The sequence below is a fragment of the Stenella coeruleoalba genome (assembly GCF_951394435.1).
Source record: "Stenella coeruleoalba genome assembly, chromosome: 17".
In the NCBI taxonomy this organism is placed as follows: Eukaryota; Metazoa; Chordata; class Mammalia; order Artiodactyla; family Delphinidae; genus Stenella; species Stenella coeruleoalba.
The window spans coordinates 39,067,674-39,082,598 of NC_137163.1; the positions used below are offsets into that span (position 1 = coordinate 39,067,674).

Genomic DNA, 14,925 nt, shown 5'->3' on the forward strand with positions numbered 1-14,925 from the left:
CTGCCCAAGCTCTTAGAGCTCGTCAGCAACAGAACCAGGCTGAAGACCGGGTGTCCTAATTCCTCGCCTAGTGCTTTTTCCATCTTGTCATATGGAATGCCTCTTGGAACCAGGGGCGGGTCCAAGCCTATGGGATTGCTGTAATTCTTGCGGAGAGGGGCGCGGGGCAGGTGCCAACGCCGGCCGCCAGGCCGCCAGAACTGCGCCTGCGCCTGCACCCACTCGCTCTCCCACCCCCGCCCCTCCTCGCGACGTTGACGTAACACGCCTGCGCACTGGACCTTGCGCGACCTCTAGGACTTACCCAGCAGGCAACGCTTCTGTCTCGGGTTAAAATGGCGAGTAGGCCTGCCGGTAAGTGAGCGGTGTCCTGCTTGGCGGGCATCGCCGTGCTCAAACTTTTATTCTCGCAGCAACTTGCTCTTCTTCCTCTGCTCTCTCTAAATGGCCAGGTTTGCGGCAAAAGGGAAGGCGGCGGCTCCCGGCCGCCTGAAGGAGGCCTTGGCCTCACCCCCCTGCTGTCTCCAGGCCCGGCTCGTTTGGTGATGGGACCCGCTGTTGGTGAAGATGCCCGCGGTGTCTCCCACAGCCCTGGCGTTCCGGCCTGCTAGAGCTCAGCAGCCCTTCCCCTCGGCCTTAGAAGAGTTCAGGGAAGATAATTAGTGGCTGACTTTCAACCCAAGTGAACTGAGTGCTTACTGTGAGCCAGGCGCTGTCATGTGCGTTATTAGCTTGATAAACTCTCCTGCTAGTGCGAGGAAGATGGTGCTAGTTTCCCTTTTCGGCTGGTAAGATAACTGAGGCGAAGTGACCGGAGGAAGTAGGATTGGAAATCTCAATCTCGTTCCACTTCTCGCGCTTCTCAAACTGGGAATTAGAGGCAGCTGAGCAAGGGTTACAGCGAAACTTCAGTTTAACCTTGGCTTATCTGGAACGTCAACTTGATCTGTGGATTTGGAGAAATTTGTATTTATTCCAGGCACTGGAACAAATGTATTTATTATGGAATAGGATGCAAAAATTACCGGAATACTTAAAACAGAACGTGAAAAAAGTGCAGTTTTCCCTGTGTGTGTGGTTTTTTTTTGCCAATCCCTGCCCTCTGGCGGTATAAATTGGAATAGCTCTAAAAAAATGTTGGTTCCTTCTTCCCTGCCCCCAGCAATTGTGAAGCTATTAGGAAACATCAGATTGCCAGAAAAATTCGTTAACCTAAATGACATTGAGCTTTTGGGGAGTCGGGGAGAAATTTAAGAATTCATTATTTCATTAACTTGACAAATACTGTAGGCGTTCTGCTTCTGCCCTGTGTTTGGAAACTAGATAGACCTGCCCTCAGCCCTGTTATTAGCTGCCTTTGATCTTGGATGGGATAATTTATGTAAGCCTTATTCCTCTTCTGCAAGGATAGGCGTGTTGTAAATAACTCTAGCTAATGGTGGTAAAGCAAATAGAATCGTGCCTAGCACACAGTGAGTGTTCAATGAATAGTAATCATTATTACCATCACTGGTAAATATGTTTACAGGTAATTTTATGTTTACAAATAATTTATGTCCTATAAGTATGTTTGTATATTGTTGACTCTTTGGTAGTTGTCTTTCCAGAAGTAACGTTATACATGGTGCTTCATTTCCAAGGAGATTTACCAAAGCTGTGATGTACTAAGGAGGGGTTGAAGTGAAAGGAGGGTTTGGTTTCCTTCTTTGGTAAGGGGCTAACCCTAAGACAAAACTTTAAAAGAAAATTTAAACTTGCCATACCTCCCCTTCTGTACCACATGTCTCCTGTAAACATCAGGCACTATCATGTTGCCCTTAGGTCCTACTGGGTAACCCATCCTGCTCAGTCCTGTTCCCCAGAGAGTTTTAACGTTACCTATTTTTCCTCATCCATTTTCAAATATCCATTCCCTCAGTGGAAAGTTAGCTGCTTGAGAGTAGGAGAATGTGCTTCTTTTACTAGTCCATATTAATATTAAATGACTGACTAATGGTATCGAAACCCTCCCAGAAATACATATATTTTTAAAGAGAGTAGTCAAGTGAAATAAAGGTAATGCAGAATAAAAATTTTGGAGGATGGGGGTCATTTAGATTTGCCGGTGTATGCTGAAATCTCATCTTTTCATACAACTCCAACTCCCTTGAAAAGTTTACAGTTATTTCCTATAACCTATTTCTGAAACTACAAATGATGGAGAAGTTCCCAGTTTCTTTTTCATCCCCCACCCCTCAATTCTGATGGTAGCAGGGGGACAAAAAAGAATGGGATGCTTGACTTTGAGAAGCTGGAGTGGCCCTCCGTATCCACAGGTTCCACATTTGAGGATCCAGCCAACCTCCTGATGGAAGATATTTGGGGGAAAAGTTCCACAAAGTTTAAAAAAGCAAAACTTGAACTTGTTGCTCTCAGGCAACTATTTACATAGCATTTATTTCGGATTTACAACTATTCACATAGCATTTACATTGTATTAAGTATTATAAGTAATCCAGAGATTATTTAAAGTATACAGGAAGATGTGCTTAGGTTATATGCAAACACTACACCATTTTATATAGGGGACTTGAGCCTTTCGGATTTTGATATCTGAGGGGGGTCCTGGAATCAATCCCCTGAGGATATCAGGGGACTTATTGTACCTACAGATCTTTAGTACGTTAAGTGTTTGAGTTTATCCTTTTTTCCCCATGACTTAATTGCCCAATTTTTTTACCTGCAATACTTTTGCTCATAGATAAAATAAGCTATTTTTATCTACAATACATAGGGTATATGCTTTGAAAAGAAATTCCTTCCTGTGTTGGCATTTTTTACCTGGTTGCTTATGTACTATATAAGTGAACTGTTAGCAGTTAACAGTGTGACAATATCAGTTGCAGCATCAAGCAAATGGCTGGAGGGTATTCGAAAATGGTATTACAATGCTGCCGGGTTCAATAAACTGGGTGAGTATTTGTGCTTTCTTCTGGTTTTTTTTTTCTTTTTCTGAGAGTAGTGCTTTTTTTTTTTTTTTTGAGAGTTGTGCTTTTGCAAGAGTTATGGATCCCAAAAATACGTTAACTAATTGCACCTGTGTGCACTAGAAATCTTAAAATTAGGTCACATTTTATTGTTAAATCCATTTCCTTTTTATTATTATGAGAAGAGAGGGATGGAATTGTCTCAAATGTATGAGCTGGAAATGATTTATGTTCTTGAAATATGGTAGCAGAACATTTTCCTTATTATATGTTCCCTCTCTCAACTCCTCCGCTTATCATTTTAAAATTTAAGTTGTATGAACTTTGAAAGTAGAGATTTTTCAAATGTTAAAATTGTCTGACATCTTTACAATTATTTGATGCCTGAACTATTTTTTAGAACTTCATACTTTGCCATGAACTTCATCTTTTGTAATTGAAGCGTGAGGGAAGCATCATTAAATGTTACTGGTTCCTTAGTACACTATCATTTGAAGCTTCTTTAATACCTTGATCTCAGAATTAAACTATAAGAAAGTAGAGATATAGTCTATTGATATGTGTTTAAAAACAAAGTAGACATTTTAAATGATTTTAAAATTGCTATAGATAAAACGTGAATTTTGTGGCAGTAGATTTTAAAAGACTCATATTGTTTCCATAGTACCATTTAAGAAATAATCCATTAAATAACCCATTATTGTGTGTGAAATGAATTGAGTTTCCATGATACCTAACTCTTCATATTACCACCCAAGTTAAGTTAATGACTTAGGTTATAAGTCATAATTTTACTCATTTTTTAGAAATTCCTTATTTTTGAGATGCATATTCAATCTTACTCTCTTGTTTTTTATCATAGGCTTAATGCGAGATGATACAATATATGAGAATGACGATGTAAAAGAAGCCATAAAAAGGCTTCCTGAGAACGTTTATAATGAGAGGGTGTTTCGCATTAAGAGAGCACTGGACCTGACCATGACCCAGCAGATCTTGCCTAAAGAGCAGTGGACAAAATATGAGGAGGTAGAACAGCTCTTTTGTATCTGATAATGTTGGCCATGAAGGATTGAGTATTAGAAACAGAGAACACATTCCTTTGTATAGTGCTTTAGAGTTCTTAAAGTTGTGTCAAATCAAAATCCTTATGACAGTCTGGTGAGGTTAGTAGAGCAAGTGCTAGTTCCATTTTAGAGGTAAACACATTGAGACTTAGAGATGAAGTGACTTCCAGAATCATTAAGCAGGCCGCTGACATAGAGATCCAGGACTAGAATCCAGGTCTTCTGCCTCCCAGGCCATTGTTCTCCCTCTACACTCTGCTTTCTGCTCGGATGAAAAAATGGTGGTGTTCATGTGATCGGCCCATTGAGTGGCCTTCTGGCTCCTGGGAAGGACGCTGTGAAGCAAACCCTCACCCCTGAACTGCATTGTAGACTCATTCCTTTTTCTTTTCTGACAGTCTTCTCTCTAATAACCTATCAGAGTAGCTTATTACAGTATCTTTATGGGTTTTTACATTTTAGAAAAGCAGGCAATTTTTGGTCTGCTTGAGAATATATTTTCTTAAGTTGGAAATTAATTTTGATAGATTTCTTTTGTTGTTTAAGACCTATTGAGTATTGGGGGTATATCAGTATGTAATGGTAGCATATAATATTTTTCTTTTATTCATTCTTTAGGATAAATTCTACCTTGAACCATATCTGAAAGAGGTTATTCGGGAAAGAAAAGAGAGAGAAGAATGGGCAAAGAAATAATCATGTAGTCTAAATCTGGATGCAGCTATCCTGAAGTATTTTTATGAAGTTGGTTAAACCTGAAATGTCCAATGTAGAACTATCTGGGCTGTAAATGTATTACTTTAAATAAATCTCTATTATAATTGTTGGAGTTTTGGAATTCTAAACCTTATTCTGAATAACTACTGTATTTACTTATCTGTTACAGTTTTTTCCAAACTTGTGAGATATTTTTTCAGTTAGTGGTTAACTGCCTCCTGGGGCCCAGAGAAGCCACTTGAATCAGTTTAAGTAGAATGGTCACATCTGGATTGTTAGCAAGATACTTAGAAGCCCCAACAGGGCCTCCCTTGCAAGGATGGAATAGAGCAAGAAACAAGCACCAGTGAGTTTATTTTACCTGAAGCAAACAGCACAAGCAGATTGGCTCTCAGACTTCAAAAGTTACTGAATGAAAGGAGAGAGGATTCACCCCTTAGTTTGCTATGATTGGGAAACAGCCTTTTTTCAACCACTGTTGTCCAAATATAATTGCTTTTGCATCCTATCTTTTAAAAAAAAATTATGTATACAGCCCCAATATGAGTCTGTATAAGTTATATATATGTGCTCCTGTGCTAATATGTGTATTAGAAAATAAAAAACAGACATTAGAAAAATAGTCAAAAATATAAAGACAGATCATACTTTCTTCCCAGATCCCAGTGACTTTCCACTTTGGAAATGATTATTAAAGTCTATAATAAGCGTTGGATAGTAATAATATTTAAAAGCTTTAAGGCTATAGTCTAATTTTTTAATATAAATTAGAACCATTCAATAACGTCATCATTCCCACCCCTAAATTCTGAAAAGGTTTTTTTGGTGGAAGCGAGAACATGGAACCACAGCGAGTGGGGGAGGAGCTGTGTGGAACCTGCAGTCCATACGGTGTCCCACAAGCCACTGCTGTGTGTGGTGCGGACGTCTGATTGGGGTCTTACCTCGAAGAACAAAGCAACAGAATGTGAAAAACAAGTTTTGTGTTATAGAGAGATACTGCAGGTTCAGTTCTAGACCACCAAAATAAAGGAAATACCAAAATAAAGTGAGCCACTTGAAGTTTTTTGTTTCCCATTGCATATAAAAGTTACGTTTATAACTGTGCGATTAAGTGTACAGTAGCATTGTGTCTAAAAAACCAATGTATACCTTCAGCAAGTTGTAATAACATCAAAAATCACTGATCACCATAACAAGCACAATAATAATAATAAAGTTTGAAATATTTCGAGAACTGCCAAAATGTGAGAGAGACATGAAGTTCCAAATGCTGTTGGGAAAATGGCGCCAATAGACTTGCTGGATACAGGGCTGCCGTAAACCTTCAATTTGTAAAAAACACGATATCTGTGAAGCCCAATAAAAGGAGGTATGCCTGTAGTTAAAATTCCTAAAACAGAATCAAAAGCGGGTGTGTACATTTGGCATGTATTTTTTCCATGGAGTGTGATAAGATTTTGACAAACACGTGTGACTTTCAACGTGTACATAGTGTCTTTAAAAGTTTGCTAAAATATTAGGAAGCCTCATTAAATTCCCTAAGACCTATCTTCTCTTTGATACTCGAAACATCTGTCCTGAGGTCATTCTTGTCAGTTTTTCGGGGTCTGTCCAAGTTGCCTAGATCCTCATTTGATCATGGTTTTGATCATGATAAGAGCAGTTCGTTAACATGTTCAGTATTTTTGTAAGATTTGTGATTTTACTTTGTAATCTGAATTACACTTTTGGAGCAGTGTTGCAAATCACAGAGAAACAGGAAGATGTAGGTAGATGCTCATGTTAAGGGCCTGTTCGCTTAAGGGTCTGTTGATTGACTTCTGTCGTGATGCTTCCCTATTAGACCTAACTAGGTAACTAAGATAGATTCTCAGACAACCAAGGACCTCCCAGTGTTTCAGTGCTCCAATTTCTTTTCTCAGATCTTTTCAAATAAATTCAAATGAATCCCATACATTGCTGGTGGCTCATCATCCTGTAGACAGAATAGTAGAATTAGTCAGAGCCAACTCTGGGTTAGACGGCCCAGATCTGAATCCATTCACTTACCGGGTAATTTTAGGAATATGGTTTAACCTCTCTGTGGCTCAGTTTCCTCAGCCCTAAAATAGGGCTAATGATAACCTACTTTAAGGGTTGTTGTGAAAATTAACTGACTTCATTGTATGTCAAGCTCTTAGAACAGTTCTTGGCACACGGTAAGCACTATTCTGACTTACTAAAAGATTCAGTAATAAGAATAAAAACTGGGCCAAAGCCCCAAATTCCTATAGCCGTAATAATTCTCTATTCACAAATGATGGTATCTTGTTAATATAGGCATCCCCACTGCGTGACTTTGAAAATAACCAAAATAGAATTCAAAGGTTAGGTAAGCATAAAACCTTAACCAAATCCTTGACAGCCTGGTGGGTGAAATGCAAATGGGTTTACCCATTTGAGCGACGTGAATATTAGGAACCACAGTCACAGAGATGAATACAGTTAAAGGGTGAATGAGACGATACAACAGGAAAAGGTCCCTTTATTAGAATGAGGTACTAAATTCAGCCACTAGGTGGTGATACACTACAACTTTCCTACTTAGAGGTGCACTGCACCAGCACTTCTGTAGATTTGTCCATTCTCTGCCCCCACCAACTCCTTCCCTTTCATTTTTCAAGTTGACAACACCTTAGAGGTTTATGGCCATCAGGAGGATTTACTACTAAGCTATATACTGATGTAATGAAATCTAATATATGCTGTGCAATGAATTATGAGATGTTATTTAGTTTCAGGATTTTATTACTTCAATCGGTTTTGACCGTATTTCCTTTTATATGATTGCTCACTCTTTAAACATACCAGATGACTGTATAAGGAACACCTAATAAAGCCTATAGATGTTAAAATATATATGTTTTAACTTATTTGCCATAATTTGTTTAAATTCTGGTTATACTGGTATTCATATTAAAAGCCATAACATGTTAGAATCTGAGATCTCAGGTCGGATGGTGCCTCTGAATTATATTTTGCTAAGAAATTTCATTGTATGTATTAACAATTGAGCAGGGAAGAAGAACTGAATCATTACAAGGTGGTTAATTTTTAGCATAGATTCCAGAAAGCTTGTTAATATTTGAGTGGCTTATGTATTATGGCAAACTATTTTAAATGTTATTCTGGGTTCTGACTATATCTCTCCTACAGTTGAAAGAATGTATTATTTGTTTAACTTTGTATTTTAATACATTTGCCTATTTTTGCATAAAACGCCAAAAATGTAATTTCAAAATAAATCCCTGTGAAACTTCTGGTAACATTATTCAATTGAATCATCGTTGTATTAGTATTCTAACTATTTTAAAGAAAATTTTATACATATATATGAAATTGTATTTATAAGTCAAACCAAAAAAAAGATAATTATTTGTTTTACAAGAGTCAGCTTTTAATTCCTTTCTTATGCATGCATTTAAAGTATGGTTTGCCACTAAACTAGAAACTCAGATCTGATGCCAACACTTTAGGCAAGTCATCCTTTAAAGGCTTGGGCTCCTCAGCTATAAAATGAAGTGGTTTATGAAATGAGTCGTTATTTCAGGACCAAAACATCCTGGGTCTGTATTTTTAATTTATGCAGTTATTGTTAGGATGGAGTATCAACTTTGTAACAGGCACTGTTCATATGTGGTCCCTTTTTTTTTTTTTTTTGAGGTACGCGGGCCTCTCACTGTTGTGGCCTCTCCCATTGCGGAGCACAGGCTCCGCGGTCATGGCTCACGGGCCCAGCCGCTCCGCGGCATGTGGGATCTTCCCGGACCGGGGCACGAACCCGTGTCCCCTGCATCGGCAGGTGGACTCTCAACAACTGTGCCACCAGGGAAGCCCCATATGTGGTCCCTTTTAATCCTCCCTGCAACCTTCTGGAATAGATATAATTACACGCATTGTACGGAATAAGAAACTGGGCTTGTTCATTATATGTATATTTTTTGGTGTGTGCTTTTTATGTTTCATGCTAGGCAGAAGCTAGGTGAAGGATAGGGTTTCTGAACATTGGCGCTATTGACATTTGGGCTGGATAGTTCTTTGTTTTGGCGGCTTTCCTATACATTGTAGGGTGTTTAGCAGCATCCTGGTTTTCCCCCAGTTACGACTGTCAAAAATGTCTCCAGACATTTTTGGCTAAATGTCCCCCCTGGGGGACAGAATTGCCTCCAGTTGAAAACCACCAGTACAGGGGATACAGAGTGAGAAACCAAGATGGTGGAGAGTGATATGTAAATAGGTATATAAACATGTAAATATATGTAAACAAATGTGTAAATTATCTGTAAGCCTATATACACCGGGTGTTATGGAAACATGGAGAAGGGAAAACTAACTCAACTTGGCAGGTGATCAGAGAAGACCCTCTGACTACTTAGCTAATTCCAAAAGTAAGCAAAGCCTGCCAAGCCAAGCCGAGGGAAATCAACAGGAAGTGCTCAGAGGCAGGGAAGCGCAGGCATATGCCTGGGGAAGAATGGGTCGTTTCACATTGATGGAGTGGCAGATGTCAGCTGGGAGGTGGGGAAGTGAAACTTGGAAGGTATATGCCACATTGAGATGCTGTGAGCAGGAAAGTGTTTGAATAGATTCTAGCAAGTAAAAATTCCCAGAATTTTCAAGTTGGGTTAAGGGAGATTCATTTTAAAGTTTCTCAATACTGAGCTGCCAATTTGCTTTTCAAGACTAATAATTTATACTCCTCTAGGCAATTCACGAGGGCTCTTTTCAATGCACCCCTGCCTGCACTGAGTATTCTCATTAAGAATCTTTGTGAGTTTGGTTGGAGAAAGGGTTTCTTGTTTAAGTTTGCATTTCTTGGACTGAGTAGTTAAACATTTTTCCATATGCTGTTATCAGGTTGTTTTTCCTCCTTAATCAATCTTGTTCATGTCCTTTGCCTATGTGTCTATTTTTATTTTCACAGCATTTTCCTTATTTGTTTAGTTTTCTTCTTAGTTCCTCCCTCTCCCCCCAATTTGGGTCAGTTCTTATCTATTTGTATAAGACCTTTATATATTTAGACAGTACTCCTTTTACTTAAACTTGCTGAAATGATATTTTCTTATTTCGTTGTTTGAATTTTGTTTTGGTTATTTTTTGACGCCTTTTCAACTTTGTTCATGGTGGTTTTTGTCAAATGGAAGTTTCCAATTTTTATGTATTACAATCAGTCTTCTCCTCTGTGATTTTGCCTTTGAGGTCATGTTTGAGAAGTCCTCCCTTTACTCCGTGGTTATATAAATATCCAGCGAGGTTTTCATCCAGTACTTTTAGCTCTAAGAAGTAAAACCATAAATCTTTAATCCTTGTGGAATTAGGTATATGGCGTGAGCAAAGTCTATTTTTGAGAGATACTAGGAGGTCCAGTTGGCAAGGCTGGTTGAGGGCGTGTAGGGCGTGGAGGTGGGAAGTAGAGAGGAAGGTGAGGAGGGGACCCATTAAGGGGGTTCCCTTGAGGATGCAGGCTGGTGATCAGCCCCTTCTGTGGGCTTGTCGTTCTGTCAGATTGTTCGCTGTGCTGGGCATTCCAGATCCACTCTCTGCACACCTCCATCCCACTCTGAGCCCCAGGGGCTGACCTGTATGGATTGCATCAACGGACACCCTTGCCCTCTGGCTTCCGGCTTGGGCTTGGCCAATGGGAATTCACCTGCAGAAGAGGGCAGGCAAGCAGAGAGACTAGGGTATGTATTCCCCCAGCCCACCCCAGCTACAGGTTGGCAGTCCCTCTCAGGACTCCTGCAGTGTTCTCCCTCCCACACCCATAACCCTGCCTGCCCTTTGTTAGTAGTTCTTTCGTTGAATGTTCCTTGGTTGCAGGAACCTGAAGGCAACCCAGGACCTTGACTCACACACACAGAGCTGGGCTCCACCCCTCAACCCTAGGTAGTTGGGGGTTTCCCATGGGAGCACCAAGGGCTGCAGAACTGGTTTGTGGTTTGTCCCTGGGAAACCTTACAAGCTTGCTTCTTTGAGGCTGGCTAATTCATGGCCCAGAGTCAGCCTCCAACTGTCGAAGGCAGTGTCTCCCACCACCCCCACTTCTCTGCCTCTACGCCTGATGGATCTGCTTCCAATCAGAGACTTGCTCTCCGACACAATTTAATTCAGGGAAATGCCAGTGCTGAAAAGATGCTGTATGACAGAAAACAGAAGGTTCGCCCATCCTGACATACTGCTGCACTGTCATTCTGGGCAAGCTCTTTCCTCTTGTTTAACTCCCTCTTCTCCAAACGCACTCTGCAAAAGTCTACGTCTGATCTTTGTCTCTCCTGTTCCCTGTCTCCTGGGATGCCACTCGCAACCCTCACCATTCTCTCCTCTTGCCCGTATTCTAGCTTTACTTTAAGGCAAAAATTAAATTCTACTTACTTGGAGAAGCCCTCTCTGATCCCCAGACACTTGCCATTTTCTATTTTCTTGGAATTCTGAAGCATTACTGCTTCAAAAAATCATTCTGTTACTTAACAATAGCTAATACTATTTACCTAGTGTTCATTATGTGCCATGTGTGGTCTTGTTATTCCTTAAAAAACTCTTCAGGGCTTCCCTGGTGGTGCAGTGGTTGAGAGTCCGCCTGCCGATGCAGGGGACACGGGTTTGTGCCCCGGTCCGGGAGGATCCCACATGCCACGGAGCGGCTGGGCCCGTGAGCCATGGCCGCTGAGCCTGCACGTCCGGAGCCTGTGCTCCGCAATGGGAGAGGCCCCAATGGTGAGAGGCCCAAGTACCACAAAAAAAAAAAAAAAAGAAAACCTCTTCAAGGTGGGTATGATTATCCGCTTTTCATATAGGCTCAGAGAGAGTGGGTAACTGCTACAAGATCACAGTTAGCAAGTGAGCAAACTGAAATTTAAATTCCATCTGCCTTTATATTGCTCTGTTGTCTTTTCAGCATATGCCATCTCATACTTACCATCTTTATGTTTACAAATTCAATTTCATTTTGTACTCATCTTTTGCTTATATTTTTCTTTTTCAACTCTACCAGTTATCTATCTTTGGTTTGAAAAGTAGTGTAATCATCCTTTCTCTGAGGAGGTGACATTTGAACTATACCCTGAATGTTGGAGAGGAGCCACCAGGTGAAGCCACCCTGGTTCTCAAGCTGGGCTGTTCAGGGAATCACCTGGGAAGCTTAAAAACAAACAACCCAAACCGAAACCACTTTGGTGCCCGGGTACCACTCTGGAGATTCTGAATTGATGCCTGGGTACCACTCTGGAGATTCTGAATTGATTGGCTTGGGATGCGGCCTGGAATGCAGATGGTTTTACTGTGTGACTAAGGCTGAAAAACATTGGTCAAGGGAAGAACATTCCCAGCTGAGAAAACATCAAGTGCAAAGGATTTGTGGTGGCAGTGAGCGTGAGTGGGGAGCAGCGAGGGGACACTGATGGAGAAGGCCATCCTGCTGAATCCGAATGGAGGAGGGAGAATGCAAACTCCAAGATCAGAAAGGCAGGCACAGCCCCCCATGGAGGGCATTTTATCCTGGGGAATAAGTTTGAATTTTATGTAAATGAAACTGGAAGGCCTGAAGGGTTTTGAGCAGAGCAGTGAACTATGATTTTGAAGCAAGTACTATGTATAAAACTACCTCATTCTTTTTAAGGAAAGCATAGCCCTCCAGATTATGTATATCCCATAATTTATTCAACCACTTTCCAGTTGATTGACATTTGGGTTGCTTCCAATGGAATGCTATTACAAATAGAGCTGCAGTGAAAATCCACTTGTGCTCTTGCATTTTTGTAGGATAGAGTCCAAAGGCTTAAAAAATTTAGACAGGGAACACTGTGGTGGGGAGGGGAAAAAATCCTTTAAAACTCCGTATCATGCAAGGGAGAGACATCTCTTAAGCCCAAGTGTCTCAAATGTGTGTTCCACACCAGCCTGGATAAAGCCAGGTTTAGCAGACCATCAAGATTTTGCAAGCAGCCGCTGAAGTGTCCTACAATGATACTGAAGTGTAAGAAACATGGACACGCCCAGCGTTACTGAAACGGACATTTCATTTCCCCTTAGGTTTTAATAATATCATAAATTGATTACATTCGCTCTGCTTTCAGTCCTATCCAAGTGATTTAGCTAAAATATTGTATGTTTAGTATTTCATGTTCACATGAAAGTCAGTTTTTAAAACTCCTGTCATAAATCAGAACAGAATTTCCCTTTCAGATAAGTATACCATTTTTTATAATTTCCATTGTCTATACAAAAGGAGCATAATACAAAATGTTTCTCCATCAATTCAAATCTTTTCTTTTTTTTTTTTTAACTTCTCAAGGCGTTTTCACCTTTCTGACACATCTGTGTACAAAAAAGTTCTGATCTGTTCATTTCACTAACGTTTATTCATAGGTTGTGCTAGCTGCTGGGCTCCAAAGATAGAGCACACTCAACCCTCGTGCTTGTTGAGTTTGCAGTCTAGAGGGGGAGGTAGCCCAGCAGGTAGAGAGTCACAACTCAGGGTGAGCCGGGCTTCTTCAGGGAAAGCAGGGGATGATGTGGGAGCACAGAAGGTGGACCAAACACCGTGCTGAGGGCTGGAGGGGAGTGATAAGCAACTGGAAAGGATTGTGGCTAAATTAAGCAGACATTTGTATTGGGAGACTATCATGAAATCAATGGAAGGTGTATGAGTTTCCTATTGCTGCTGTAACAAATCATGGTAAACCTAGCTTAAAACAACCCAAATTTATCATCTTATCATTCTGGAGGTCAGAAGCCCATAAGTCTCAGAGAGCTAAAATCAAGGTGTCATCAGGGCTGGTTCCTTCTGGAGGTTCTGGGGGAGAATCTGTTCCTTTAATCTTGCAGCTTTTCAAGGCTGCCAGCATTGCCTGGTTCATGGCCACATCAGTCCAATCTCTGCTGCTACCAGCTCACAGCCTTCTCCTATCATTGACCCCCGCCTCCTCTTGTAAGAACCCCAGTGATTACATTGGGCCCACAGATAATCCAGGATAATCTGCCCATCTCAAGATTCCTTTTTTTTTTTTAGTTATTTCTGAGATATACATTTTAAAGTAATAACTAGAATTATGACTTATAACATTATACCAGAACATATAAGATTTTTAGAAATTTCATGTAATGTCTGAAACACTGCTGGGGGCGTCATCCTGGAGGAAGAGAGGCCTGGGCTGGAGGCCTGAGGAAGTTGTAAGCGTAACTCAGGTGAGTTCTTCTGTCCTTCTTCTTCAGGTAGCTCACTTAAGGACACTTGGGCCCTTTATCAGGCTGCCATTTTTTAAATTTTTATTTATTTATTTTTGGCTGCATTTTTGGTCTTCGGGGCTGCACGCAGGCTTTCTCTAGTTGCTACGAGCAGGGGCTACTCTTCCTTGAGGTGTGCGGGCTTCTCACTGTGGTGGCTTCTCTCATTGCGGAGCACGGGCTCTAGGCGCGTGGGCTTCAGTAGTTGTGGCATGCAGGCTCAGTAGTTGTAGTGCAGGGACTTAGTTGCTCTGTGACATAGGGGATCCTCCCAGACCAGGGATTGAAACCATGTCCCCTGCATTGGCAGGCGGATTCTTCACCACTGCGCCACCCGGCAAGCCCCAGGCTGCCATTTTCCAAAAGAACTTTACTAATAAAAGACTTGAAAAGAAATCAAAGACGCACAGTCTGTTCTAAAAGCATACCAGTAAAAAAACTAGAGTCACTTACACTTTAATACACTCCTGGTATTAACAAATACCAGGAGATTGACAAAATCTTTCCCAAAATTGACAAAATCTTTCCCAAAATGAAGAGATGCCAAGAGTCTTTCGAAGGACATACCATTTGGCCCAGTGATTCTGGGTCATCTCAGATACATCTCAGATTGAGGGGGAAAGGAAATAGACAAAAATGTAGAGATTTATGTATATGACTGTTAATTCCAGCATTGTTTATAGTAGCAAGTATGGGTAATATCACTGTCCAACAATGTGGGGGATGGCTGTTGGAATTTTATTCTTTCTTTACAAGTGATAGTCTCAAAGGATTCTTAAGGCTATGGCGTATTAAGAATATGTCTTGTTAACTAAAAGAAGGCAATTTCAAAACAAAATATATAATATGCTACCAACATTTTAAAAGCCATGTATATGCTTAGGGGGAAAAGAGGCACAGTAATTGTCCAT

At 40.8% G+C, this 14,925-nt stretch overlaps 1 protein-coding gene across 1 annotated transcript; it reads left to right on the forward strand.

Annotated features, from left to right (window-relative positions):
- The first annotated feature begins 269 nt into the window (after positions 1 to 269).
- Positions 270 to 4,862, forward strand: UQCRB (ubiquinol-cytochrome c reductase binding protein). The gene is made up of 4 exons (XM_079901751.1): positions 270 to 354; positions 2,880 to 2,951; positions 3,829 to 3,995; positions 4,652 to 4,862. The coding sequence occupies exons 1-4, from the start codon at positions 336 to 338 to the stop codon at positions 4,727 to 4,729; spliced, it is 336 nt and encodes a 111-aa protein (XP_079757877.1). The 5' UTR covers positions 270 to 335; the 3' UTR covers positions 4,730 to 4,862.
- The last annotated feature ends 10,063 nt before the right edge of the window (positions 4,863 to 14,925 follow it).

Bases quoted from the DNA above. Each gene is read 5' to 3' on its own strand.
- UQCRB (XM_079901751.1), top strand. The intron at 2,952-3,828 runs GTGAGTATTTGT...TTTTTATCATAG, and splicing joins TGCCGGGTTCAATAAACTGG to GCTTAATGCGAGATGATACA. The intron at 3,996-4,651 runs GTAGAACAGCTC...TTCATTCTTTAG, and splicing joins AGTGGACAAAATATGAGGAG to GATAAATTCTACCTTGAACC.